The sequence below is a fragment of the Abramis brama genome (genome assembly GCF_963993115.1).
Source record: "Abramis brama genome assembly, chromosome: 10".
NCBI classification, from domain to species: Eukaryota; Metazoa; Chordata; class Actinopteri; order Cypriniformes; family Leuciscidae; genus Abramis; species Abramis brama.
Genome location: NC_139972.1, coordinates 30,998,324 through 31,024,418, shown reverse-complemented (window position 1 = coordinate 31,024,418; position 26,095 = coordinate 30,998,324). Strand labels below are relative to the sequence as shown.

General features: G+C 35.5%; 2 protein-coding genes across 2 annotated transcripts in view; both read left to right on the top strand.

Annotated features, from left to right (window-relative positions):
* Nucleotides 1–26,095, top strand: part of LOC311091490 (uncharacterized protein) — a 300,883-nt gene that overhangs the window by 53,042 nt on the left and 221,746 nt on the right. The window lies entirely within an intron of this gene.
* Nucleotides 5,075–26,090, top strand: LOC311091492 (uncharacterized protein). Its single transcript, XM_084127444.1, has 14 exons — nt 5,075–5,193; nt 12,615–13,163; nt 15,111–15,417; nt 16,883–17,338; nt 19,230–19,682; nt 21,572–22,012; nt 22,147–22,404; nt 22,498–22,740; nt 22,834–23,079; nt 23,703–23,960; nt 24,048–24,353; nt 24,470–24,739; nt 24,829–24,912; nt 25,392–26,090. The coding sequence occupies exons 4-14, from the start codon at nt 16,902–16,904 to the stop codon at nt 25,456–25,458; spliced, it is 3,063 nt and encodes a 1,020-aa protein (XP_083983570.1). The 5' UTR covers nt 5,075–5,193; nt 12,615–13,163; nt 15,111–15,417; nt 16,883–16,901; the 3' UTR covers nt 25,459–26,090.

Below are 26,095 nucleotides of genomic sequence, written 5' to 3'. Positions count from 1 at the left end.
TAAAAAAGGTTAAAACATTCACTGATGATTCAGAAGGAAACACAATGCATTAAGAGCCGGGGGTGAAAACTTTTAAACAGGATGAAGATGTCCAAATCTTTCTTATTAAAAAATAAATAAATAAATAATAATTATATATATATAATTTATTTTTATTTATTTTTTTAATAAGAAAGATTTGGATTTATATAAGATTTATATATAAGATATATATGTAAGATATATATATATATATATAGCTAATGTTTCCTCAAATCTAAAGTTACTAAACTGATACAAAATCTGTTGTGTGGTAAAAAAAAATATATATATATATATATATATATATAAGAAAGATTCTAACTATTCCAAGAAGGCAGCTGGGCCAGATGGACTTGATCCTGGTTTGTTAAAAATGGCAGCAGAAATTATAGTGAAACCACTCACTTATATCTTTAACCTGTCCATTTGCACAGATACAGTGCCTATTTCGTGGAAGCAGGCTTACGTCACACCATTACTAAAATCTGGGGATCCATGTGATGCAAATAATTATAGACCTATCTCAAATCTTTCGGTTTTAGCTAAGGTTTTGGAGATTTTAGTGTCTGATCAATTAAAAACTTTTTTGGTTTCACAAAATATTCTTAACATGCAATCTGGTTTTAGATCTGGCCACAGCACAGTTTCTGCCTGCTTAAAAGTTATCGATGATATAAAAGAGGCAATTGATAAAAAGTTATTCTGTATGGCTGTGTTCATTGACCTTACAAAGGCATTTGACACAGTGGACCACTTCATGCTAATCAAAACCTTGTTGAATATTGGTGTTGGTCATAGAGCTGTAAATTGGTTTCAGGGTCATTCTATGAAAATGTCCATTTTTCTGTCCCTAGCCTTTACAGAAATATTACACTTAAAAAACACTTTAGGGTTACAATTTATTTACATTTTAAAATAAAACAATATGTTATTTGAACAATTACACCTTCTTGAGCCATCAATGTGGGAATATTTGATTTTTATTAATTATTTAGAATTCCAAGCACCACAGAAGTGCTCGTCCCCACAGTCATGTCCAGAGAGAAAATCCTTTATTTTGAGGTCAATAACAGATTTTTACACCATTTAAAATACAATAATGTATACATAACTATCAAATATATTATGTAAATGATATATATAAAAAAAATGCAGAATAAATATTATAAAATTTATAATGAAAGTAGTGGTCCCCTGGAGTTGTGTCACTGGTGTTACCGTTAAACAAAAATCTCTTATTTTGAAATAAAAATCACACTGATGACATCACTCGACTTCCTTCTTCCAATTTCCTGAATATCTATGAAGAAAAGCCCATGGTAGATCCACTGTCTCTTTTCAGTTAGCAGAAATCTTCTCATTTATCTCATGATTTCATATGAAGCTTTTAGCTGAAGTCACTGGTATGACCTACTTTACTGTTAGGTAATTTAAAAAAAATGAGAATACAAATGGATTAAACTACTTAATTTAGTTAGTATACCCTGATTGACAACATGTGGTTTGTTACCTTGCAGCAGCCATTTTGTAAAATTAATTTTTCATGAAAATTGTCACTGGTGTTACTGTCACTGGTGTCACCTTTCTTATGGGTAACACCAGTAACACCAGTGACTCCCATTTATAGATAAACTTTATTCAAAGCTATTCATTTAGATTATATGCCAAATGTAACAATTTAGTCTCATATACTTAATTATAGTTGAAGAATAATGATCTTTGGTCTTATGCATGCCATTGGTGATTCATTGTGTCACTGGTGTTACTGTCTTTTTTTCTGTCACATTAAATGCAATGTCACATGTGACATAGTAATAATGTTACATCCATTTTATTCTGCTACACTCAAAAGTTAAGATTTAAAGGATTGCATCATTACTTGATTTTAACTGGTTTTCAAATATTTTCATTGTTATAGCAAATAGATGGTAGCGCAGATGAACTAACCTCATTCAAGCACACTTTTAACAAACCTAATTAAAATAAATAAAAAATAATCTCCTTATTTGTTGCATTATTATTATTTTTCGGTAACTCTGACTACATGTGCTCAAAAAAATTTGAAATAATATTTCATAAAAACCTTTAATATTGCCAAAGAAGTAAGGTAACACCAGTGACAAAAAAATGGTATATGCGGTCTTTAAATAAATGTACAAAAATATAAAAAAAACATTAAGCTGTCATTTATGCATATTCATAAAGTCAAAGGGTAGTCTAATAATGTGGTGTAAGTTTAAATGTTAGAAAAAGAAATCAATTTTAAGACATCTTGCCATACCAAAAGTGGACGTTTCTGTAGAATGACCCTTCACAGCTATCTCTCTGAACGGATGCAAATTGTAAGACATGGGAATGTAACATCTGACCCTGTCGTCCTAAAAAAGGGTGTCCCACAAGGATCAGTTTTAGGTCCTCTGCTTTTTATTATCTATATAAATAATGTTTGTAGTGAATTTAAATACTCACAGTATCATTTGTATGCCGATGACACAATTATGTATTCTTGTGCCTCTACACCTGAGACTGCCTGTGCGAATTTGCAGTCAGATTTCGCCTCATTACAATCTGCCTTGTTTGATTTGAAGCTACTTTTAAATGCAAAAAATTTTTTTTTATTGATTTTTGCCCCCGTAGGTACTAAAGTCCCAGTTCTTGCTATTAAGACACTCCAAGATGAAGCTATTGAACTTGTTGATACTTACAAGTATTTGGGTATCTGGCTTGATAAAGGTTTTACCTTTAAAAAACACATTGAAGCTCTCGCTATGAAACTAAAATTCACTCTGGCATTCTTATATAGATTAAAATCTTGCTTTTTTAGGACTATAAGAAAAAGACTGGTTGCAGGACTATTCCTGTCTCAAATAGATTATGGGGATATCATCTATCAATTTGCTTATCCATCTACTCTGTCAATACTAGACCCTCTTTATCATGCGGCTCTCAGGTTCATTGCAAATGCTGGCTATCACACACATCATTGCATCTTATACAATATGGTAAATTGGCCGTCACTTAAATCACGCAGGATGCGACATTGGTACATTTTTATTTATAAAGCGATTTTAGGTATCTTGCCGTCTTATATTTGTTTAAAATTTGTTCGTACCCAAAGTACATATCGATTAAGATCTAGTGATGTACTACTTTTTAATGTACCAAGAATGAGGACAGAAGCAGGAAAGAGGGGTCTGTCATACTATGGTCCTTCGTCCTGGAATGAACTCCAGTCTAGACTTAAGATTGGTGCGCTAATTTCTTTAGCTGCTTTTAAAAAAAGAATATCTGATATGCGGACGGACATGTGCAATTGCTTTAATTAATGGTGGGTGGATATTGACTTCTAGCCACTATTTCGTTTGTTTATATATTTTAAACTTATTGCATCTTTACATGCAAATATTTTGTAAATTTTGTGTAAATTTGCTTTGTATTTTATATTGTAATTTATTGTCTTGTAACCTATGATTGAACGTGCTATACAGGACTCCCTTGTAAAAGAGACTGTGTCTCAATGGGAATTTTAACCTTTAAATAAAGGTTATATATACCGTATTTTCCGGAGTATAAGTCGCATCAGTCAAAAAATGCGTCATGAAGAGGAAAAAAAACATATATAAGTCGCACTGGAGTATAAGTCGCATTTATTTAGAAATTTATTTCACAAAATCCAGGACCAAGAACAGACATTTAATCTGGAAAGGCAAGTTATTTAACTACACAGTAGCACACAGAACAACAGGCTGAGTAACGTTAGGTGTCCGGTGTGTTAACGCAACACATTAACAGTTATTCAGCTACACAATAGCATAAAGAACATACACCTGGGAGGCTGAATAGGCTAAATTAACATAAGCCAGTGAGTCCAACAAGCAAGTTACCAGTAAACAAGTTCACCAAGCTCCCGCGATCTCATTCCACATCACTGAATCCATTGAATTTTCTTCATATGGTGTCGCTTCTGAATAACTCCGCCAACTAGAGCGCCCTCTCGTGGCTGTAGACGGTAATGTTTTCTCTTGGTTCATCTCAGTCTGAATTAATTTTGATATATAAGTCGCACCTGAATATAAGTCGCAGGACCAGCCAAACTATGAAAAAAAGTGCGACTTATAGTCCGGAAAATACGGTATACATCAGAATGTTAAAATAAAAATGTAAAAAAGAACAATGGCCAAAAATCTGTAATCTTATACTATATTAACAGACGTGAGAATAATTCTTAAGAAAAAAAGCATTTCAGATAAAATTAATATTTTTAGTTTGTAACAGTTTTCTAAAATGAGCAAAAAAGCTGATGTTGTAAATGGTATAGTGATGTAAATATTTATTTTAAAAGACCTGCCCCTTTTTATCAAATCTAAAGTTACTTAATTGATACATGATCTGTTTAGGGGTAAATAAATATATAAAAAATATTACAAATGCAAAAAGAGAGAATGTAAAAATAAACCTGTTAAACATTTTTATCTCTGTATATTTAAAGTTACTAAATAATTCCAAAATATTAAAAAAAAAATATTAAAAATGAATAAAACACAAACAAACACAACAATAACAAACTAGCAACCCCAATTGCCTTTTTTTGATCAAATTTATGATTAAAACTATATCATACATGTGAGACTAAAGCATTAAAGAATACCCTCACCACCACCACTTTTTTTCAAAATTTTATATTCTCCTACACTGGACAATAAAGTGATAATTATGTGTGTGTCTCCACAGATTTTGTGACATTATCTACATGGAGAGAGAAGCTGCTGTAAAGTTTCTGCTGAATCTGTTTGTTTCAGCATCAGAGTTTGATGCAAATACAGAAGAAAATTACACTGAACTATTAACATCTGTGTGCAGCTACACATCTTTCCCCTGTGATGAGAATATTAATTATCATATTGATCAGTGTGATCTCCTCCTGGATCTGTGTTCACATGTGAAGGACTATGAGACTCAGACAGGCAGGAGTGTCCTTCCAGCATTACAGCCAGTTTATCAGTCAGCTCCTGCAGTCTGGAGAATAAAGCTCTCAGAGAGAAAGAGCTCCATCCTCCTAGAAGTGCTGAAACTCCAAACAGAGAAGAAACCAGTAGAGCTGATAGACTGGACAGATGAAGAGAGTGAAGTGAGGGGATTCCTCCAGTGTCTGCCCTACATCTCACAGCTCAGGTGAGAGTCTCATGAGGAAAATTACACTCATATTTTGATTGTTTATTTTAATGCTGTCATTTAAATGCATTAATAAATAATATTGTTAATTTAGATTCATTTTTAATACATTTATGTCAGATCCATTAGTGATGTAAGCTTAATTTCTATTGTTTTAATGTAGCTGAAGATTTTAGCTATAAGACTGTAAGACAGATCTGTTGTTTTGATACTGTCTTGATACTGTTTTGATACTGTCTGATATTGATATATTCGATATTGTTTTGATAGTGTCTGCCCTACATCTCACAGCTGAGGTCTAGATACTTTATATTTACAATTAATTGTTATATTTGACAAAATCAGTCAATGAAGCCATTATGAGTAATTCTGTCTTTGTAACAATGCAAATACAAGCTCTACAAGTGAAATAGTTTTACAGATGCAAATTTGTTTTGACTGGTTTACATTTTATCGTTCCCAGTTAAGAGTGTGGCAACAATCAATCGTACTATACTTGACAATGTGATAGAAAAAAAAGTCATCCATTTTTTACTTTGAGTCAATATTCCTCAGAGCAGCTATTCTCACTTTATCTTACTCTGAATCTGAAAGAATCTGGACTACTATTTAGTCCGTCTCTAATATTGCTCAGATATTGCCTCTAATATTGCCAAAAATAACAACCACTTCTTTAATTCCCCAAAACTAATAAAATTAATGACAGATCATTCTAAATAGAGTAGAATAAAAAGCTTTTCTGACACAGTCTGAGGAAGTTTTTGGTCACATTTTACAATACGGGTGCACTAATAAGCATTAATTCATGCTTAACTAATGCACAGATAATCATGTGTTAATGTATGACTCATGAAGAACTAAACCATTAATTAATTATTACTGTATCAGCAAGCAACTAATAAAGAGTCTATATGATTAATAGATTAAAGGGGTGGTTGATTATGATTTCACTTTTTTAACTTTAGTTAGTGTGTAATGTTGATGTTTGAGCATAAACAACATCTGCCAAGTCACGATGCTCAAAGTTCAAAGCAAAGGGAGATATTTTATTTTAAAGAAATTGCTTTTTAAGGACTACAACAAATGGCTGGTAGGGACCAGGGTGGGAATTATGTAATTTTAGGGGCAAGGCCATTTGGCCTCCACCTTTTCTTTTTTTTTAGGGGCACCAAGGCCATATGACAGGGCACAAAGGCCATTGAGTACAATTCGATGGTTTTCCCATTCAGATTGATACCATAACATCCTAATTTGGAATAAGACATGGATTATGACTTTTTTAATAAAAAAACATTTTTTAATGAGAGAGAGAGAGCGCGCCATTACATCCAGAAGGTATACACCCTCACACAACAATAGAAACAACATAAATGCCAATAAAAGCATTCAGAAACACCACAAATGCCAATAAAAGCATTCAAAATATTCATTCAGTCCTCTATATCATGTGAGTGTGAGAGAGAGAACCATTTCATCCAGAAGGTATACACCCTCACAATCATTATCGCTCAGCGCTCAACGCAGTTTGCTTCGCGCTCCACTCAAATCGCCCCCCGCTCGCTCCAAAAAAGGAAAAAAATCTACATGTATATCACTTGTAGCGGTCCCCAAGCTTTTTTGCGCCACAGATCGGTTTAATAATACAATATTTTCACGGACCGGCCTTCAAGGTGTGGCGGATAAATACAACAAAATAAAATGATACGAACGGCATAAAAACGGGGGTATTTTTTTTAGCCTATAGGCTAATAATAAACGTGAATCCAATGTGTAGGCCTACTAGCAACTTTATTAGCAGCGTCCTCTAACATCGCGCCTAAAAACAACTGAGAAAGTCTGAACACAAACAAAATGCCCCCAAAAGAAAAAAATCTCTATGTTTTCGGTGCTGGTGCGATGTAAGGGTGGCGCTGCTGCCAATAAAGCACCTAAAAGCTGTCACAACGAACCGGCAAAATTAATGATTATGAATATGTAAAATATAGCAGGAGACATTTTAATTGTTTACTAATAAACCAGTTTTTTTTTTTTATGTCTGTGTCGGCTGGAAAGATGCTGACTCGCGATCTTCGCAGTAGTGAACGCGCCAGAGAGAAATGCACATTTCATACGGATTACATAAGAGAGAAGTCTGTTTTCTTTCATTTTGAATTGCTCTGTTTAAAAGTAGACATTTCAAGCTTTATATATATGTCTCAGGTCTGTGAGGCAAGTAGGCTATACGCTGAGTTTCGGTCCATTTATGAGACACTCCAGTTTCGCCGGCGCCTTCGTGTCGTGATTATCTATTTTCTAATATATTCACTTCTAATTTATTAAATCCAGACTATTGGTTGATGAAACATTGATTAAAATTAAGATACAATTAATACAAAACGAAATTAAATTTAAAGACAGGCTTTGTGCTTTCTGCTTGAGGTCTCTGTGAAAGTTTTATAAAGCAGTCTTTTAGTGCCGCTTTCAGAGCGCTCACGCCCGTAACGGAGAACTGTCCAGTCTGTAACGTTGTTTTTTTTTTTTTTTGTGAAATAAATGTCTAAATAAATGCGACTAAGGCTAGGCATATGTGTTTTTTCTTCTTCATGGTGCATTTTTTGACTGTTGCGATTTATACTCCGGAGCGACTTATTAATAGTAGGCTACACCTGTATGACTTCTCATTTTCCTTTTTGAAGTACTTTTTGAACTCCATTATTGAGCTGAGTTTTGACTGAAAATAGTCTACTGTTGATGACTGTGCAAGACAGATGGATTCAGGGTCAGGCTTGACTGAGCATGCTTCAGACTCGTGGTGTGAGCGGAGCGACACTGGAGCGGGAAATAGGGCGACGCTCCGTCCTTTTGAAATTGCCGCTCTGCGCTCTGTCCAAGATCCGCCCGCTCGCGCTCCCCGCTCGCGCTCCCCGCTCGCTCCCGCTCGCGCTCCCCACTCCGCTCACATGCTCTGCTTTATACATGGAACTTGGACAGGGCCAGGGCACACAGGCCACTGTGGCCGTACGATGATTTTTTTTTCACAGGGCATGAAGGCCAAAGTGTAGGGCAACGGCGGCCATGGCCGCGTGGCCGCGGTATAATTCCCACCCTGGTAGGGACTACACAACATTCCTCCCGGGTTAGTGACATCACCAACCCTAGAATTTACATAAACCCTGCCCCGGGAACGCGATTTATAGATTATCATGACAGAATATGCTAATCAATGACTAGAAGATAGTTAACTCCACATCAGCTGCATACATTTAAACATAAACAAAAAAGATTTTGAAATTTTCAGGACACAAGCTGTTGTTGCTCCGCCCCCATGCTGGGAGCAGCAGCTCATTTGCATTTAAAGGGACAGACACAAAAACGGTGCATTTTTGCTCACCCTTAAAAAGTGACAATTTTAATATGCTGGATGATGGACATCAAAGACTTATTTTAAATCTTGTGAAAAGAGCATTATACCACCCCTTTAAGTAATATATGAATTGTTATTAATTAAATGTGTCATAATGTATTAATTCCTTAATAACATGCTGTATTAACTAATAGTGTAAATTAATTGGTTGATGCCATGTATTTCAACTTCAAGTTGTCTGCTTTAATTAAAACATTTGCAAATCATTAGCTAATGATTATTATGAATGAATGACGCATTTATATGGCGCTTTCATATGTTTCAAAAACTGTAAATGACAAAATTGAAATATGTGATGCGTTTAATCAACATTTTGTTACAGCTGGTAATTTGTTTGAGGGTGGAACTTGTAATGATGTGGTGCTCCCAGAAAGGTCTGATTGTGTAGCTAGAACCAAGTTAAGAGAAACAGCTCTCTCTTCCAATATTTTGTCAGATGAAGTTATGAACCCATCTTTTTCATTTCAACGGGTTAGCTACGAGGAAGTTTTCAAAGCTCTTTTAACTATTGATATAAAAACTGCTACTGGAGCAGATGATCTTAATCCCTGTCTTTTGCAGATTGCTGCAACTATTATTGCTGAGCCACTTGCCCACATTTTTAATTTATCCTTGTTAACAGGAATAATTCCTAAGGTTTGGAAGACGGCCTTGGTACGTCCACTTTTTAAATGTGGTGATCCCAAAGATTTAAACAATTATAGACCTATTTCAAGGCTTTCATGTCTTGTGAAAATATTTGAGAAAATAGTAAATCTGCAGTTGCGCTCCTTTTTAGACGAACATTGTATTTTGAAAACATATCAGTCAGGTTTCAGACCTGGTCATAGCACCACCTCTGCTGTTACTCGGGTACTGGATGACATTATAAGTGGTATAGATAAAAAGAAGCATTGTGCAGCCCTGTTTATAGATCTATCTAAGGCCTTCGACACTGTGGATCATTCTTTACTTCTAAATAGACTGTCATCAGTTGGACTAGATTTGGTGGCCTGCAGATGGTTTGAAAATTATCTGACAAATAGAACACAGTGTGTTTCCACTGATGGTGTCAAATCTGGTTTTCTTGAGCTTTTGAAGGGCGTTCCGCAGGGATCGATTTTAGGTCCAGTTCTTTTTTCTATTTATATCAATAATATTGGTTCAGCTATAAAAAATTGCCAACTCCACCTCTATGCTGATGATACAGTTATTTATGCTATTGCCCCTACAGCTGACCAGGCCCATTTAGAGCTACAATCTGCCTTTACAGCTATACAGAAGGTCTTTGTTGAACTGAAACTGGTAGTTAACGAAGGTAAAACCAAGTACATGCTTTTTTCAAATAAACAACAGAAAATAGGTGATGATTTATGTTTTTCCACATTGGATGGTGCCTCTATCGACCGTGTTTATGTTTATAAATATTTGGGGATTTGGATTGATGACAGGCTCTCCTTTAAAACGCATGTTGATGAGTTGGTAAAGAAACTAAGAGTTAGAGTAGGTTTCTTTTATAGAAATAAATCTTGTTTGACTCTAAATAATAGAAAAAAATTAGTTGAATCCACTTTTTTACCTGTCATTGATTATGGAGACACAATCTATATGCATGCCCCTGCTTCTGTTCTAAAACCTCTCGATGCTGTATATCATAGTGCCATTCGTTTTATTACAGGGGACAGGTTTAGTACCCATCATTGCACACTTTATCAGAAAGTAAATTGGCTGCCCTTAAAATCTCGTAGAGAAATGCATTTTGCACTTTTTGTGTACAAAGCTCTTTTGCACAAATTACCATCTTATATTAATTCACTTTTATCTGTTAGAAGGTCTGGTTATCAGACCAGAGCTCAGGGATGGCTATTACTACAGATCCCAAAGATCTCCTCTGAATTGGGTAGATCTGCTTTCAGTTTTTATGCCCCTCACACTTGGAATGAATTACAATGTACTTTTAAACTGGATGATCTGATGCCTTTACGCCATTTTAGACGTTTGCTTAAGGATAATTTTATTACTGATTGTGTTTGTTTCCTGTGATTGTTTTTGCTTTCCTTTTAATTGCTTTTAATTTATTTAGCTTGTTTTACTGTATATTGCACTTTTGGCTGTATTTCTTTCTTTTTTTTCTGTGTTGACCTACACAGGTCGTTGCTGTAAATGAGAACTCGTTCTCAGTCAACTTACCTGTATAAATAAATATGTAAATATGTACTACTGTACACCCAAAGTGCTTTACAATCATATCAGGGGATCTCATAGTCATTATGTTATGACTTCACTTGTTGAGGCACATGACTATTAACTAATTGTTTTGTAATACGTCATTATGGTTTTGACATCCACCCTAAGCCATGGATTTCAATTTCCAGCCGTCTACAACCGGGATTCCACTGTATACCAGATGAACTGCCGCTTCTAGTACCTTGTTGTTCATGGCACAGGAATATGTCAGGTTAAGCTTGAGGTCTAGGGTTCAAAGGTGGAACTCTGAGAAGATGCGGCCGGGCACTGCTATTTCATAACACTGTGTCAAGACCGGACAAAGACAATATAATGTCCATTATAGTCAGTGATAGTGATGCTACGCTGGATATGGCACGACGCTACACGACACAGCAAAACCCTGACAGTAAACTGATGCCACTTTCTATTTCTGATGTACTCCAAGCTCTTGCGCTACTTCTGTTATGAAGGACGAATTAACTTGCAATGGTCTGTCATGTCCAATGTAGACAGCTTCTGCGGTGTGACGCGATAATGGTCACGTCCAGTTTAAACACAGTGTTTAACAGCGGTCAGTTGGTCAGATTCTGGTGTGCTGATATTTGTGTGCAGCCCAACTTACCCATCCTTCACACACATTCTCTGACATTACATTCACTGCATGTGCCGTCAAACCCATGAATGACATATCACTTAACAATAAGTTAATAGTCATGTGCTCCAACAAGTAAAGTCATAACATAATGATACATTTGCAAATCATTAGTTAATGATTAATTAAAGCAGACAACTGGAAGTTGAAGTACATAGCTTTGACCAATTGTGGTAATTAACGCATTCATTTCACTATTAGTTAATACAATATGTTATTAAAGAATGAATACATTGACACATTTAATTAATAACTTAATATATTACTCAATCTATTAATCAACGCTTTATTAGTTGCTGATGCAGTAATAATTAATGGTTTAGTTCTTCATGAGTCATACATTAACACATGATTATCTGTGCATTAGTTAAGCATGAATTAATGTATATTAGTGCACCCGTATTGTAAAGTGTTAACGCTTTATTTATCAGCCACTCTGCTCTCACCAATAGTTCAAACGCCTGTACTTTCCCCAGATAGATGGACCTCAGGTGCACACATGCACACTTTTTGGGAACAATTTATCTTACACATGTTTATGAATGTCTGTGACTGTAGTCAGATTATTTTGACAGTCATTTTGTACTTTAAGGCACTTTTTACTCTTATATAGTGTTTGTGTTTGTAACTGAGCTGCAGTAAAAGTCCACATTGTGCCTGTAAACTAAACCAAATGTACATTTTGGAGTTACAAAGTAAATGTATATCCGTAAACAATTATGATCATAGATTTAAGAATCACAGTCTTACAAAAAAAATATTACATGTGTTGCTGCCAATTTTTAACTTGGGCTTAATTTGTCAAATATACTTTGTAAATATGTACTTCATATAAACTTTGAGCTGAACAAATGGCATATTGTTGAGTATTATTACAACAATTGTATAGTCTTGCATAACTTAAATTGTAAGAGATAATGTACAGTCAGCGGGTCATATCACAAAATAAACCTGACAGAGTGTTCAGGACTGACATGCTGATTCTCACCACAAACTTCAGAGGATGAAATACTCTTCTGTCTCCTGCTGATCACATGTTGTATCAGATTATATTTGACAAGCTGTTGCAGTAGATCAGTGTCAGTTGATCATTTTCATATTAACACTTCCTTTCCTTTGTCATCTTTAACTAAATCTTGTTGTTCATTGTTTCTTTAGATTTGTTGAACCACAGAATAAATCATCTGAATCATGGGAGAAAAGAAAGAGATTATTAATACTGGATTTGTGTCTGCAAGCTGCTGTTCACCAGAAAGAGACAATAGAAGAAACTGTGAAGAAACTGCTGTCATCTGTGAATTATGAGAGATGTGATTTCCTGCTGGATCTGTGTTCACATGTGAAGGACTATGAGACTCAAACAGGCAGGAGTGTCCTTCCAGCATTACAGCCAGTTTATCAGTCAGCTCCTGCAGTCTGGAGAATAAAGCTCTCAGAGAGAAAGAGCTTCATCCTCCTAGAAGTGCTGAAACTCCAAACAGAGAAGAAACCAGTAGAGCTGATAGACTGGACAGATGAAGAGAGTGAAGTGAGGGGATTCCTCCAGTGTCTGCCCTACATCTCACAGCTCAGGTGAGAGTCTCATGGGGAAAATTACACTCATAGTTTGATTTAGTTTATTTTAATGTTGTCATTTATATGCATTAATAAATAATGTTGTCAATTTAGATTCATTTGAAATACATTTATAGCAGATCAATTAGTGATGTAAGCTTACTTTCTGTTGTTTTAATGTAGCTGAAGTTTTGGGCTGCATTTACTGTAAGATAAAAATTTTGAAGACTTCAGAAGGTTGTGCAGATCTTCCAATCCGATCTCACAGCAATTCGTACAAATTTTATAAGTTGGCTAATTCGTACAAATTCATAAGACCTCACTCGTACGAATTCGTAAGATTTTTGATAATCGTACATATTTTACGAGTTGCCCAATTCGTATGAATTTATACGAGTGACCTACACCTGACCCCGCCCCTAAACCTACCCATCACGTGGGTTTAGACAAATCATACAAATTTGTATGAATTAGCCACCTTTTACTCACTCGTACGAATTGGTCATGAGATAGCGTCAACCTCCCTAAAATCTTAATTTTTAACTAGTTTAAAACTTGCAGTAAGCTTCAGGTGCTTGTTAACATGAGTAGCTCTATAGTCTTGGGTGACCTGCTCTCTCTTTCTTGTCACTTCATTGTTCTCCACTGCTGGACAGGTTACCAATATGAAATGTTAAAGTAGGCGTTGATGTGTTGTTGTGGAGTTGGTCAGATGAAAATATATTCCACAGTCTAATATCACAATGTGGAGGAAGTAGAAAACAAGTAATTTGGCAGCTTGATTTCAACTTATGACAATTTTTGGGAGGTCTGAAAAGTTATTTTCGTTGTAGAATGACATCTTGGTTTCACTTTATTTTGATGGTCCCTTTAACACATTCTGTTGACTATAAGTAACGTTGCACCTACATGTCTACTAACTCTCATTAGAGTGTTAGTTAAGTATAAATAGACTGGTAGGGTTAGGGTTAAATTAAGTTGACATGTAGTTGCAAAGTTTCTTATAGTCAGTAGTGTGTCTGTTGGAGGACCAGCACAATAAAGTGTTTGCAGATATTAAGCAGATAGTCTACTTATCCTCCAATGAAAGTTAGTTGACATATACTTTCAAAGTTACTTATAGTCAACAGAATGTTCAAAAGGGACCATCAAAATAAAATGTTACCGACATCTTATATGTCAATAGATCAAAGAAAATTTTATTTCTCATTTCATAAATGCTTTATTGGTCAACAAACATAATACTGTGGCTTATTCACCAGAGAAAAGGGAAAAATGTGGCCCTACTAATATCGACTTTGGTAACTAGGGATGTATGATTTACACAAGAAGTCTCAGCTAGGCAATACCTCTTCTGAAACGTGTTGGTCTTGTGTTGTGGTGACTAACAACTGGATCTGGCAACACATCTGTTTGTGATCAGCGGTTCTGTGTTTCCTGAGTTTATAATGTTTTCTTCCACACAGCGAGACTCACAGCTGATACGTGAATATATTTCGGTTTCTAGATATCTGGGGAATAAATGGAATTGGTTGACAGTGTAAATGCAGCCAAAGTGTTTATTAATGCATCAGTAATGGTGGAGCAACCATCTGTCTGACAGAGATTTACAGTAACATCAACTGAATCTGTTAATTAAATTAATAATTTAGAACTTGTGGTTTCAGGAAATTATTTAAATTACTGTATTTGTTTTATGTTTCACGGTTTATCTGCAGTTATGCACTCTTTTTTGTTTGAAGAATGTACAGTAATTGATTTCAACTAGTGTGGTTCAATTTGCCAATAATCATTTGATATTTTGCTACAAAAAATATAATTCCACCTCAGAGCAAAATTGTAAACTAAAGATAATTATTAAAACATCTGTTCATCACTTTTCACTGTTCAATTACACTGACCTTAGATGTTGTCTGACAAACTGTTTGATTAATTTCAAGAATCTTTATTTGTCTCTTTGTCATCTCTAACAGAATCTTGTTCATTCTTTGTTTAGATTTGTTGAACAGAATAAATCATCTGAATCATGGGAGAAAAGAAAGAGATCATTCATACTGGATTTGTGCCTGCAAGCTGCTGTTCACCAGAAAGAGACAATAGAAGAAACTGTGAAGAAACTGCGGTCATCTGTGAATTATGGGAGATGTGATTTCCTGTTGGATCTGTGGTCACATGTGAAGGACTATGAGACTCAAACAGGCAGGAGTGTCCTTCCAGCATTACAGTCAGTTTATCAGTCAGCTCCTGCAGTCTGGAGAATAAAGCTCTCAGAGAGAAAGAGCTCCATCCTCCTAGAAGTGCTGAAACTCCAAACAGAGAAGAAACCAGTAAAGCTGAGAGACTGGACAGATGAAGAGAGTGAAGTGAGGGGATTCCTCCAGTGTCTGCCCTACATCTCACAGCTCAGGTGAGAGTCTCATGGGGAACAGACCAACCATGCTTGATTACTGTATTCAGTGCTCACAATAAATTGAATGAAATGAATGTACAGAGTATGTTAGGGACACAATATATATGTGAACCAGAATTGAAAACACTAAGTTGCATGAATTTCTTAGACTAGTCTTACAAGTTAGTCATCTAATTATTTTATTCAAGACTGATCATAACTGTTTTAAAAGAGTTACATAAAGAGGTATATTGGTGTAATTTGAATCTGAAAAGTAAGTCTGATTAGCCCTAACTAACTGCTAGTTGTTCAGACTAGTTCTTGTGCAGTGTTGGGCAGTAACTAGTTACTAGTGATGCGTTACAGTAATATTACTTTCTCTGGTAACTAGTAGTGTAACTAATATCATTTTTTTTTAAATTCAAAAATCCAATCATCCCTATCAATTTTCATAATCGCTGTTGTGTAAGCGTCTCTGTTTCTGCATCTGGCCGCTGACAGTCGTGTTGTAAGTAAATCTGTTGATCAAATCCTTCTCTCACTCTTGTTCAGTCAGTCTCTGTAGAGATTGATTTTGTTCATGTATTTCTATTGTATCAGCTTCATGCAGCTCACAGTACGTTTATATATGTGGTAATAATCGAGTTACATTGGGTTTCTGCATAGTCGAGCAACAATCTTAATCTCTCTGTCCAAATATACATCACACAATACATTATCAAATATTCACAGGATCTGAGCCTCTTCATTTTGGGGTCACACTGTCCCCTTCAGGGTCAAAAGTGACCAAAGCCTTGAAATGTAACTTTTTTTTTTTTCTTCAGGGAAATCAATGTAATATTTTTTTCATTCAATAATATTGTTTGATTATTATTTAGAATTTTGAGGGGATTTTATGATACAATGCAATTTTTATACAATGTTATTATCTATTTTTTCCATTAAAATCAAAATTTTCTTTTTATTATTATTTTTCAATAAATGCAATATTATGAAAGCTTTTAAAATACATTTTTAAAGTGAGAATAGTGTCACCTGGAGGCGTTAAACAAATGTGTGATGTCATGATATAATCACCTATAGCTCCCTATAGAAATATATTGAGAGGCTTTTGGATTCTCTACAATTTATGTTTTATAAACAAATACTGTGATTGGTCTGGCGTGTGTGTGTGTGTATGTGTGAGATTACTGTTGTGATGTAAAACAGCACCTGACTTTAATGGAGCTCTAGATTGAGTGTTTACTGTCAAATCAGAAAATAAACAGTGTAGAAACTTTCAATTACATGTACTTGAAATGAAAGGTTTAAGGAAATTAAGTAACTCAAAACTTGAATTGTATTAATTTTCCAAAAGATAAAAGCTATACAAAAATACTTATGTTACTAAATTCAATTTAGGATTATATTTTCACTTTTATTCAATATTTTATATTCTTCTACACTGGACAATAAAGTGATAATTATGTGTGTGTCTCCACAGATTTTGTGACATTGACTACATGAAGAGAGAAGCTGCTGTAAAGTTTCTGCTGAATCTGTTTGTTTCAGCATCAGAGTTTGATGCAAATACAGAAGAAAATTACACTGAACTATTAACATCTGTGTGCAGCTACACATCTTTCCCCTTTCATGAGAATTATTATGAAGAAACTGAGTATCAGATTGATCAGTGTGATCTCCTCCTGGATCTGTGTTCACATGTGAAGGACTATGAGACTCAAACAGGCAGGAGTGTCCTTCCAGCATTACAGCCAGTTTATCAGTCAGTGTCTCCTGCAGTCTGGAGAATAAATCTCTCAGAGAGAAAGAGCTCCATCCTCCTAGAAGTGCTGAAACTCCAAACAGAGAAGAAACCAGTAGAGCTGATGGACTGGACAGATGAAGAGAGTGAAGTGAGGGGATTCCTCCAGTGTCTGCCCTACATCTCACAGCTCAGGTGAGAGTCTCATGGGGAACAGACCAACCATGCTTGATTATTGTATTAAGTGCTCACAATAAATTGAATGAAATGAATGTACAGAGTATGTTAGGGACACAATATATATGTGAACCAGAATTGAAAACACTAAGTTGCATGAATTTCTTAGACTAGTCTTACAAGTTAGTCATCTAATTATTTTCTTTAAGACTGATCATAACTGTTTTAAAAGAGTTACATAAAGAGGTATATTGGTGTAATTTGAATCTGAAAAGTAAGTCTGATTAGCCCTAACTAACTGCTAGTTGTTCAGACTAGTTCTTGTGCAGTGTTGGGCAGTAACTAGTTACTAGTGATGCGTTACAGTCATATTACTTTCTCTGGTAACTAGTAGTGTAACTAATATCATTTTTTTTTAAATTCAAAAATCCAATCATCCCTATCAATTTTCATGATCGCTGTTGTGTGTGTGCGCTCATGACTTCACCAACGCAGCAAGCTGGCTTTGTCTGAAGATGGAGAAGCTCAGATCATATAGCGGCTGAAAATACAGCCTTTATTTTAATTTCTATGTTGCTGCTTTATTAAATAACAGAAGTTATTTAATAAAATTGTGGTTTGTCATCAGTTTGAGACAGTTGTACTCTTCGTTTATTTGTAACTTTCATGGATTCACAGGCTGCAAAAATTATGCAATTACCGGTACCAGTTTTATGGAGATGTAATGGAAAAGTGTTGTAACTAGTAGTGTAATTAATTACTGTTGGCCGGGAGTAATAAGTAAAGTAATAATATTATTTTTGAAAGGAGTAACTAGTAATGAGTAAATTATACATCAAATCATTATAAATGATTTGAGTAACGAGCCCAACACTGTTCTCATGACAGTTTTAACTAAGCGTCTCTGTTTCTGCATCTGGCCGCTGACAGTCGTGTTGTAAGTAAATCTGTTGATCAAATCCTTCTCTCACTCTTGTTCAGTCAGTCTCTGTAGAGATTGATTTTGTTCATGTATTTCTATTGTATCAGCTTCATGCAGCTCACAGTACGTTTATATATGTGGTAATAATCGAGTTACATTGGGTTTCTGCATAGTCGAGCAACAATCTTAATCTCTCTGTCCAAATATACATCACACAATACATTATCAAATATTCACAGGATCTGAGCCTCTTCATTTTGGGGTCACACTGTCCCCTTCAGGGTCAAAAGTGACCAAAGCCTTGAAATGTAACTTTTTTTTTTTCTTCAGGGAAATCAATGTAATATTTTTTTCGTTCAATAATATTGTTTGATTATTATTTAGAATTTTGAGGGGATTTTATGATACAATGCAATTTTTATACAATGTTATTATCTATTTTTTCCATTAAAATCAAAATTTTCTTTTTATTATTATTTTTCAATAAATGCAATATTATGAAAGCTTTTAAAATACATTTTTAAAGTGAGAATAGTGTCACCTGGAGGCGTTAAACAAATGTGTGATGTCATGATATAATCACCTATAGCTCCCTATAGAAATATATTGAGAGGCTTTTGGATTCTTTACAATTTATGTTTTATAAACAAATACTGTGATTGGTCTGGCGTGTGTGTGTGTATGTGTGAGATTACTGTTGTGATGTAAAACAGCACCTGACACTAATGGAGCTCTAGATTGAGTGTTTACTGTCAAATCAGAAAATAAACAGTGTAGAAACTTTCAATTACATGTACTTGAAATGAAAGGTTTAAGGAAATTAAGTAACTCAAAACTTGAATTGTATTAATTTTCCAAAAGATAAAAGCTATACAAAAATACTTATGTTACTAAATTCAATTTAGGATTATATTTTCACTTTTATTCAATATTTTATATTCTCCTACACTGAACAATAAAGTGATAATTATGTGTGTGTCTCCACAGATTTTGTGACAGTATCTACAGGAAGAGAGAAGCTGCTGTAAAGTTTCTGCTGAATCTGTTTGTTTCAGCATCAGAGTTTGATGCAAATACAGAAGAAAATTACACTGAACTATTAACATCTGTGTGCAGCTACACATCTTTCCCCTTTCATGAGAATTATTATGAAGAAACTGAGTATCAGATTGATCAGTGTGATCTCCTCCTGGATCTGTGTTCACATGTGAAGGACTATGAGACTCAAACAGGCAGGAGTGTCCTTCCAGCATTACAGCCAGTTTATCAGTCAGTGTCTGCAGTCTGGAGAATAGATCTCTCAGAGAGAAAGAGCTCCATCCTCCTAGAAGTGCTGAAACTCCAAACAGAGAAGAAACCAGTAGAGCTGATAGACTGGACAGATGAAGAGAGTGAAGTGAGGGGATTCCTCCAGTGTCTGCCCTACATCTCACAGCTCAGGTGAGAGTCTCATGGGGAACAGACCAACCATGCTTGATTATTGTATTCAGTGCTCACAATAAATTGAATGAAATGAATGTACAGAGTATGTTAGGGACACAATATATATGTGAACCAGAATTGAAAACACTAAGTTGCATGAATTTCTTAGACTAGTCTTACAAGTTAGTCATCTAATTATTTTCTTCAAGACTGATAATAACTGTTTTAAAAGAGTTACATAAAGAGGTATATTGGTGTAATTTGAATCTGAAAAGTAAGTCTGATTAGCCCTAACTAACTGCTAGTTGTTCAGACTAGTTCTTGTGCAGTGTTGGGCAGTAACTAGTTACTAGTGATGCGTTACAGTCATATTACTTTCTCTGGTAACTAGTAGTGTAACTAATATCATTTTTTTTAAAATTCAAAAATCCAATCATCCCTATCAATTTTCATGATCGCTGTTGTGTGTGTGCGTTCATGACTTCACCAACGCAGCAAGCTGGCTTTGTCTGAAGATGGAGAAGCTCAGATCATATAGCGGCTGAAAATACAGCCTTTATTTTAATTTCTATGTTGCTGCTTTATTAAATAACAGAAGTTATTTAATAAAATTGTGGTTTGTCATCAGTTTGAGACAGTTGTACTCTTCGTTTATTTGTAACTTTCATGGATTCACAGGCTGCAAAAATTATGCAATTACCGGTACCAGTTTTATGGAGATGTAATGGAAAAGTGTTGTAACTAGTAGTGTAATTAATTACTGTTGGCCGGGAGTAATAAGTAAAGTAATAATATTATTTTTGAAAGGAGTAACTAGTAATGAGTAAATTATACATCAAATCATTATAAATGATTTGAGTAACGAGCCCAACACTGTTCTCATGACAGTTTTAACTAAGCGTCTCTGTTTCTGCATCTGGCCGCTGACAGTCGTGTTGTAAGTAAATCTGTTGATCAAATCCTTCTCTCACTCTTGTTCAGTCAGTCTCTGTAGAGATTGATTTTGTTCATGTATTTCTATTGTATCAGCTTCATGCAGCTCACAGTACGTTTATATATGTGGTAATAATCGAGTTACATTGGGTTTCTGCATAGTCGAGCAACAATCTTAATCTCTCTGTCCAAATATACATCACACAATACATTATCAAATATTCACAGGATCTGAGCCTCTTCATTTTGGGGTCACACTGTCCCCTTCAGGGTCAAAAGTGACCAAAGCCTTGAAATGTAACTTTTTTTTTTTCTTCAGGGAAATCAATGTAATATTTTTTTCGTTCAATAATATTGTTTGATTATTATTTAGAATTTTGAGGGGATTTTATGATACAATGCAATTTTTATACAATGTTATTATCTATTTTTTCCATTAAAATCAAAATTTTCTTTTTATTATTATTTTTCAATAAATGCAATATTATGAAAGCTTTTAAAATACATTTTTAAAGTGAGAATAGTGTCACCTGGAGGCGTTAAACAAATGTGTGATGTCATGATATAATCACCTATAGCTCCCTATAGAAATATATTGAGAGGCTTTTGGATTCTTTACAATTTATGTTTTATAAACAAATACTGTGATTGGTCTGGCGTGTGTGTGTGTATGTGTGAGATTACTGTTGTGATGTAAAACAGCACCTGACACTAATGGAGCTCTAGATTGAGTGTTTACTGTCAAATCAGAAAATAAACAGTGTAGAAACTTTCAATTACATGTACTTGAAATGAAAGGTTTAAGGAAATTAAGTAACTCAAAACTTGAATTGTATTAATTTTCCAAAAGATAAAAGCTATACAAAAATACTTATGTTACTAAATTCAATTTAGGATTATATTTTCACTTTTATTAAATTTTTTATATTCTTCTACACTGGACAATAAAGTGATAATTATGTGTGTCTCCACAGATTTTGTGACATTGACTACATGAAGAGAGAAGCTGCTGTAAAGTTTCTGCTGAATCTGTTTGTTTCAGCATCAGAGTTTGATGCAAATACAGAGGAAAATTACACTGAACTATTAACATCTGTGTGCAGCTACACATCTTTCCCCTGTGATGAGGATTATTATGATACTGAGTATCAGGGTGATTTCCTGCTGGATCTGTGGTCACATGTGAAGGACTATGAGACTCAAACAGGCAGGAGTGTCCTTCCAGCATTACAGCCAGTTTATCAGTCAGCTCCTGCAGTCTGGAGAATAAAGCTCTCAGAGAGAAAGAGCTCCATCCTCCTAGAAGTGCTGAAACTCCAAACAGAGAAGAAACCAGTAGAGCTGAGAGACTGGACAGATGAAGAGAGTGAAGTGAGGGGATTCCTCCAGTGTCTGCCCTACATCTCACAGCTCAGGTCTGTGCTAAATATTACTCTTCTGACTAGTAAAAAGTTATGCTTTCATGTAAGCATGAGATTTTCTGCCTGAAAGTATGACAAAGCACTATATGTTTAAATAAATAATTATTCATCATTTCCTCATCCTGTAGGAATGCTGAGCGGTTCATCCCTTCACTATGTAAAGTGTTTGGGCCTAGAGTGAAGGCAGATCAGGCGACTCCTCTGCTCCAGGCTTTAGACTTCACTGTTACTCTGAGTGGAGAATTACCCAGCAGCTCCTGCAGATCTGTGGCGAGAGTTCTGGGCCGTTCGCCCTCAAAACTAAACCTGACTCTGAAGACACTCGCCATCTCTCTCAGAGGACTCAAACTGCTCTTCAAACACATCACACACCTGCACAAACTGAGGTCTCAGATTCATCATCTGCATTCACACTTTTAAATCATCCTGAAATCTACTGTTTGAATGTTCCTCATGATCTGTGATTTTGTCTTTGACAGTGTGGAAGACAAACTGTTAGTGAAGATGTTCAGAGCGCTGAGATCACTGAATGGTCCTTTACCACTGATAGAGGAGTTTTCACTGTTCACAAAAGACTCAAAGCGAAATCTCTCTCATACCCTGAGCAGCTTGACGTCTCTCCTGAGACTGGTGTCTGTTCAGTGTTTGGATCTTAATGAGTGTAAATCAGAGGCTCTGTCTCTCACGGCTCTGTTCGGTCTCCAGGAACCCGTGACTATCAGGTCTGTGTTCAGCAAAGTTGGTCCATTTTCTGTGAGTGAATCAACCTGTTTAAAACCTGTTCTGTGTGTGTGTGTGTGTGTGTGTGTGTTCAGGTTCTCTAAAGAGACTCTTCAACAGCTGGTTTCTCTGGTGTATGAAGCACAGGATGATGAACTGACACACTCTTTCCTGAAGAAAGTGTCGAAGGATCTGACTTCCTGCTCACTGACCTGGGAAGTGATTCATTTCCTGCTGCAACATCAAGATCTACATCTGAAGTTGGACTTTAGAAAGAACAAAATCTCTTGTGAAAACATCAGAGAACTTCTGGCGGTGTTGGACAGAATCCAGTTGAAAAGGTAAAATAATATCTCAAGGAAAGAGCGGTTCAGTTTACAAGACTGTTGGTCGTAAAACCTGGGAGAGAATTGCTATTTTCGTGTCATGAGATTCCTCTGGAATTTCAAATGCTGTTTAAACCTTATTTTACTTGATTTATGAGTAAAATAACATCTGTTGTTAATACTTCAATATATTTTCTTGTCATATTTCACAACATAAATTACAGTCATCCCTCAAAAGTGAGTTTTGAAACCATTTTGCGCATTAATAAGTTGCTACTAGAACTACAACAGTTTGATTTGTCAAGCACATTAAAATAACATCCAGTTATAGTCCTTATGTAGTCCTTAACTTAACCGAAGCTTAGCAACAAAACAACAAAAACTCTCATTTGAGGTCAGAATATGTTATTTATGTTGTAAACACATAATTTATTTTTACTCATGAACTGTTATTCTAATTACTATTCTATATACCCATTAGAAATTCCCATGGCAGCCTGCAAACTGAAGTCATGACTAAACAGTTGCATCCATTGTAGTCATTGAAGTTGCTTGTAGTTACTTGTCAGTTTGGGGTTTTGTATTTATCAAATGCTTGTGATTCAAGTAGATTTACTGAATGATCTTATTCTCCACAGGTTGAGCCCCAGCTTTACTCTGTCCATCATTATGGAGATTTATGAGTCTCGCTCTCCTCAGTATGTGTCCAGTCTGATGAGTTCAGCAGGAAATGACATCAATCTGAGCGGCAGAGTGTTGGACTCTGTTCACTGCGCTGCCCTGCGCTTCACTCTCGAGAACTGCAACACTGTCAAACTCAATCTGCTCTGGACCTCCGTACCAGAGGAGGAGCTGGAGAGCTTTCTGCCTTTGCTCAGCAGAGTCACACAACTCCGGTTAGCAGATTTACAGCACTGATATTATAATGGCTGTTGTTTTGCTCAAGAATCTCTTTGTTGACAGTGTGTGTGTGTGTGTGTTAGTGTTGACAGGCTGCTGCTGCTGAAGCTGCTTCATTGCTGCAGTTCCTCTGATCTCCAGCAGGAGACAGCGTCTGTTCTGCTCTCTGCTCTTCACAACACACTGGACTTCTCCTGCTGCTCGGCTCTGGATTTAACAGACACACTGGAAAATATACAACATTTGAAACTAACAAATAAAGACTGTAGAATAATCTCATCTGTGCTTCAGAAAACCCAAAGTGTTGTGAAGCTGATTTTACAGGACTGTGAGATCTCTGATACGGCCCTGAAACAACTTTGGCCAATCCTGCCTCGAGTCCAGCTGAGGTGAGAAACCTGACAGATCCCATTACTGATATCACACAGTCCAATTATTTATCTCCATATAAACTCCCTGTATATTATTGTCATGTTTGTCGTTGTGTTCTCCTGTCTCTCATCAGCTGTAGTAAAGCTTTGCTGCTGCAGTTTCTGGCTTGTATTAAAGATGGATCTCAGAGAGGCTCTTCGAGGAGGACTGAGGCTCTTTCACAGGCCTTGGGAGGAGAGATGGACCTCAGTCACACTCAGATGGACCCGAGCGCTTGTGAACGGCTGGCGCTGTTTCTGGAATATTCTAAAGGGCTGAAAGAACTGGATCTCAGTCACTGCAAACTCACTGATCACTGCATGAAGCCGCTGATGCCACATCTGCACAAAACTCAGACTCTGGAGTGAGTTACAGAGACACGGCAGCAATAGACAAACACTAAACGTGTTTATTTCTGTTATTTTATTGTTTCTGTCTCATTTCTTCTTATAGTGTGAGTCACAATAATATCACAGATGAATCAGCAGAGAGAATCCACAGCGTCGTCTCCACTCACAGCAATATCCAGACTGTGCGGTAAGTGTGTGTGTGTGATCAGTGTTTTATTTCTGTATGTTTATTAACTCTCTAACCCACATCATTTATTAATAAAACAGAAGTTTTAGTAATTTAACTAAACAAAACATAAATCATTAGATTTTTACGTTATATCTGTTTTCTGTAATCTGATTAAATTAATTATTAAATTACCAGTTAAAAAAATGCAAGCAATGCTAGTTTTAGATCCACATTGTTGAAGGGCCTTTTTTAAACATTTAAATATTATTAAGTAAGGTATTTTTGATATATAAAAATGCGTATTTAAAATGACTTGTCATATACATAAATGTCAGTGGTTCAGTTTAGAATATATATTTTGTGCACAGCTTAGCCAAATATAATTTAATGAAATACAGTACTTTATGATAAATACTTTTACTTGTTGACTGAAGGTCCTGACTTTTTTTCACATCACATGACTTTATATCATATTGTGGTCAATTTGGTGTTTTCAGGCTGTTCGGAAACAAAGTCAGAGACAGAAAGCAGTTCATCGGAGACAAGAGATTTGAAATATGGTGAAGATCCTGGACCGTATCCGGATGATTCATTAAGATGTTTTGTAAATGACTCAATTCATGATAAAACAAACTGACAATCACTTTGCAAAGCATGAAACATCTGTGTCATAGTTTATTTTTATGATAATTTTAAAAGGAATTTATTCATATCTTTAATGTAGTCTGGTTCATTTAAACCAGAATGATTCAATTGAAATGTTTAATATATTGCAATGTTGTGGTAATAACGTATATATTGCCTTAATATACATATTAGAGCAAGAGTTATTTCTAATGAATATAGTTCTATATATTGATCTGTCTTAACTGGCTTTCATGTCACTGCTCATCAAGTTCGAGAGACTGACATTGTGTCTCTGTGTTTGAGCCTGTACTTTATCATTTGTATTCCACATGTATAAGTCACTTTGGATAAAATACTCTGCTATATAAATAAATGTAAATGTGATGTAAATTAACTCTTATTTGAGCAAAAGTGTGTGGGCCCTTAGAATCGCCCTAACTAAGGTTAATTATAGGGTTAGTTCACCCAAAAATTAAAATTCTGTCAGTAATTACTCACCCTCATGTTGTTCCAACCCTGTAAGAATTTCGTTCATCTTCAGAACACAAATAAAGATATTTTTGATGAGATCTGA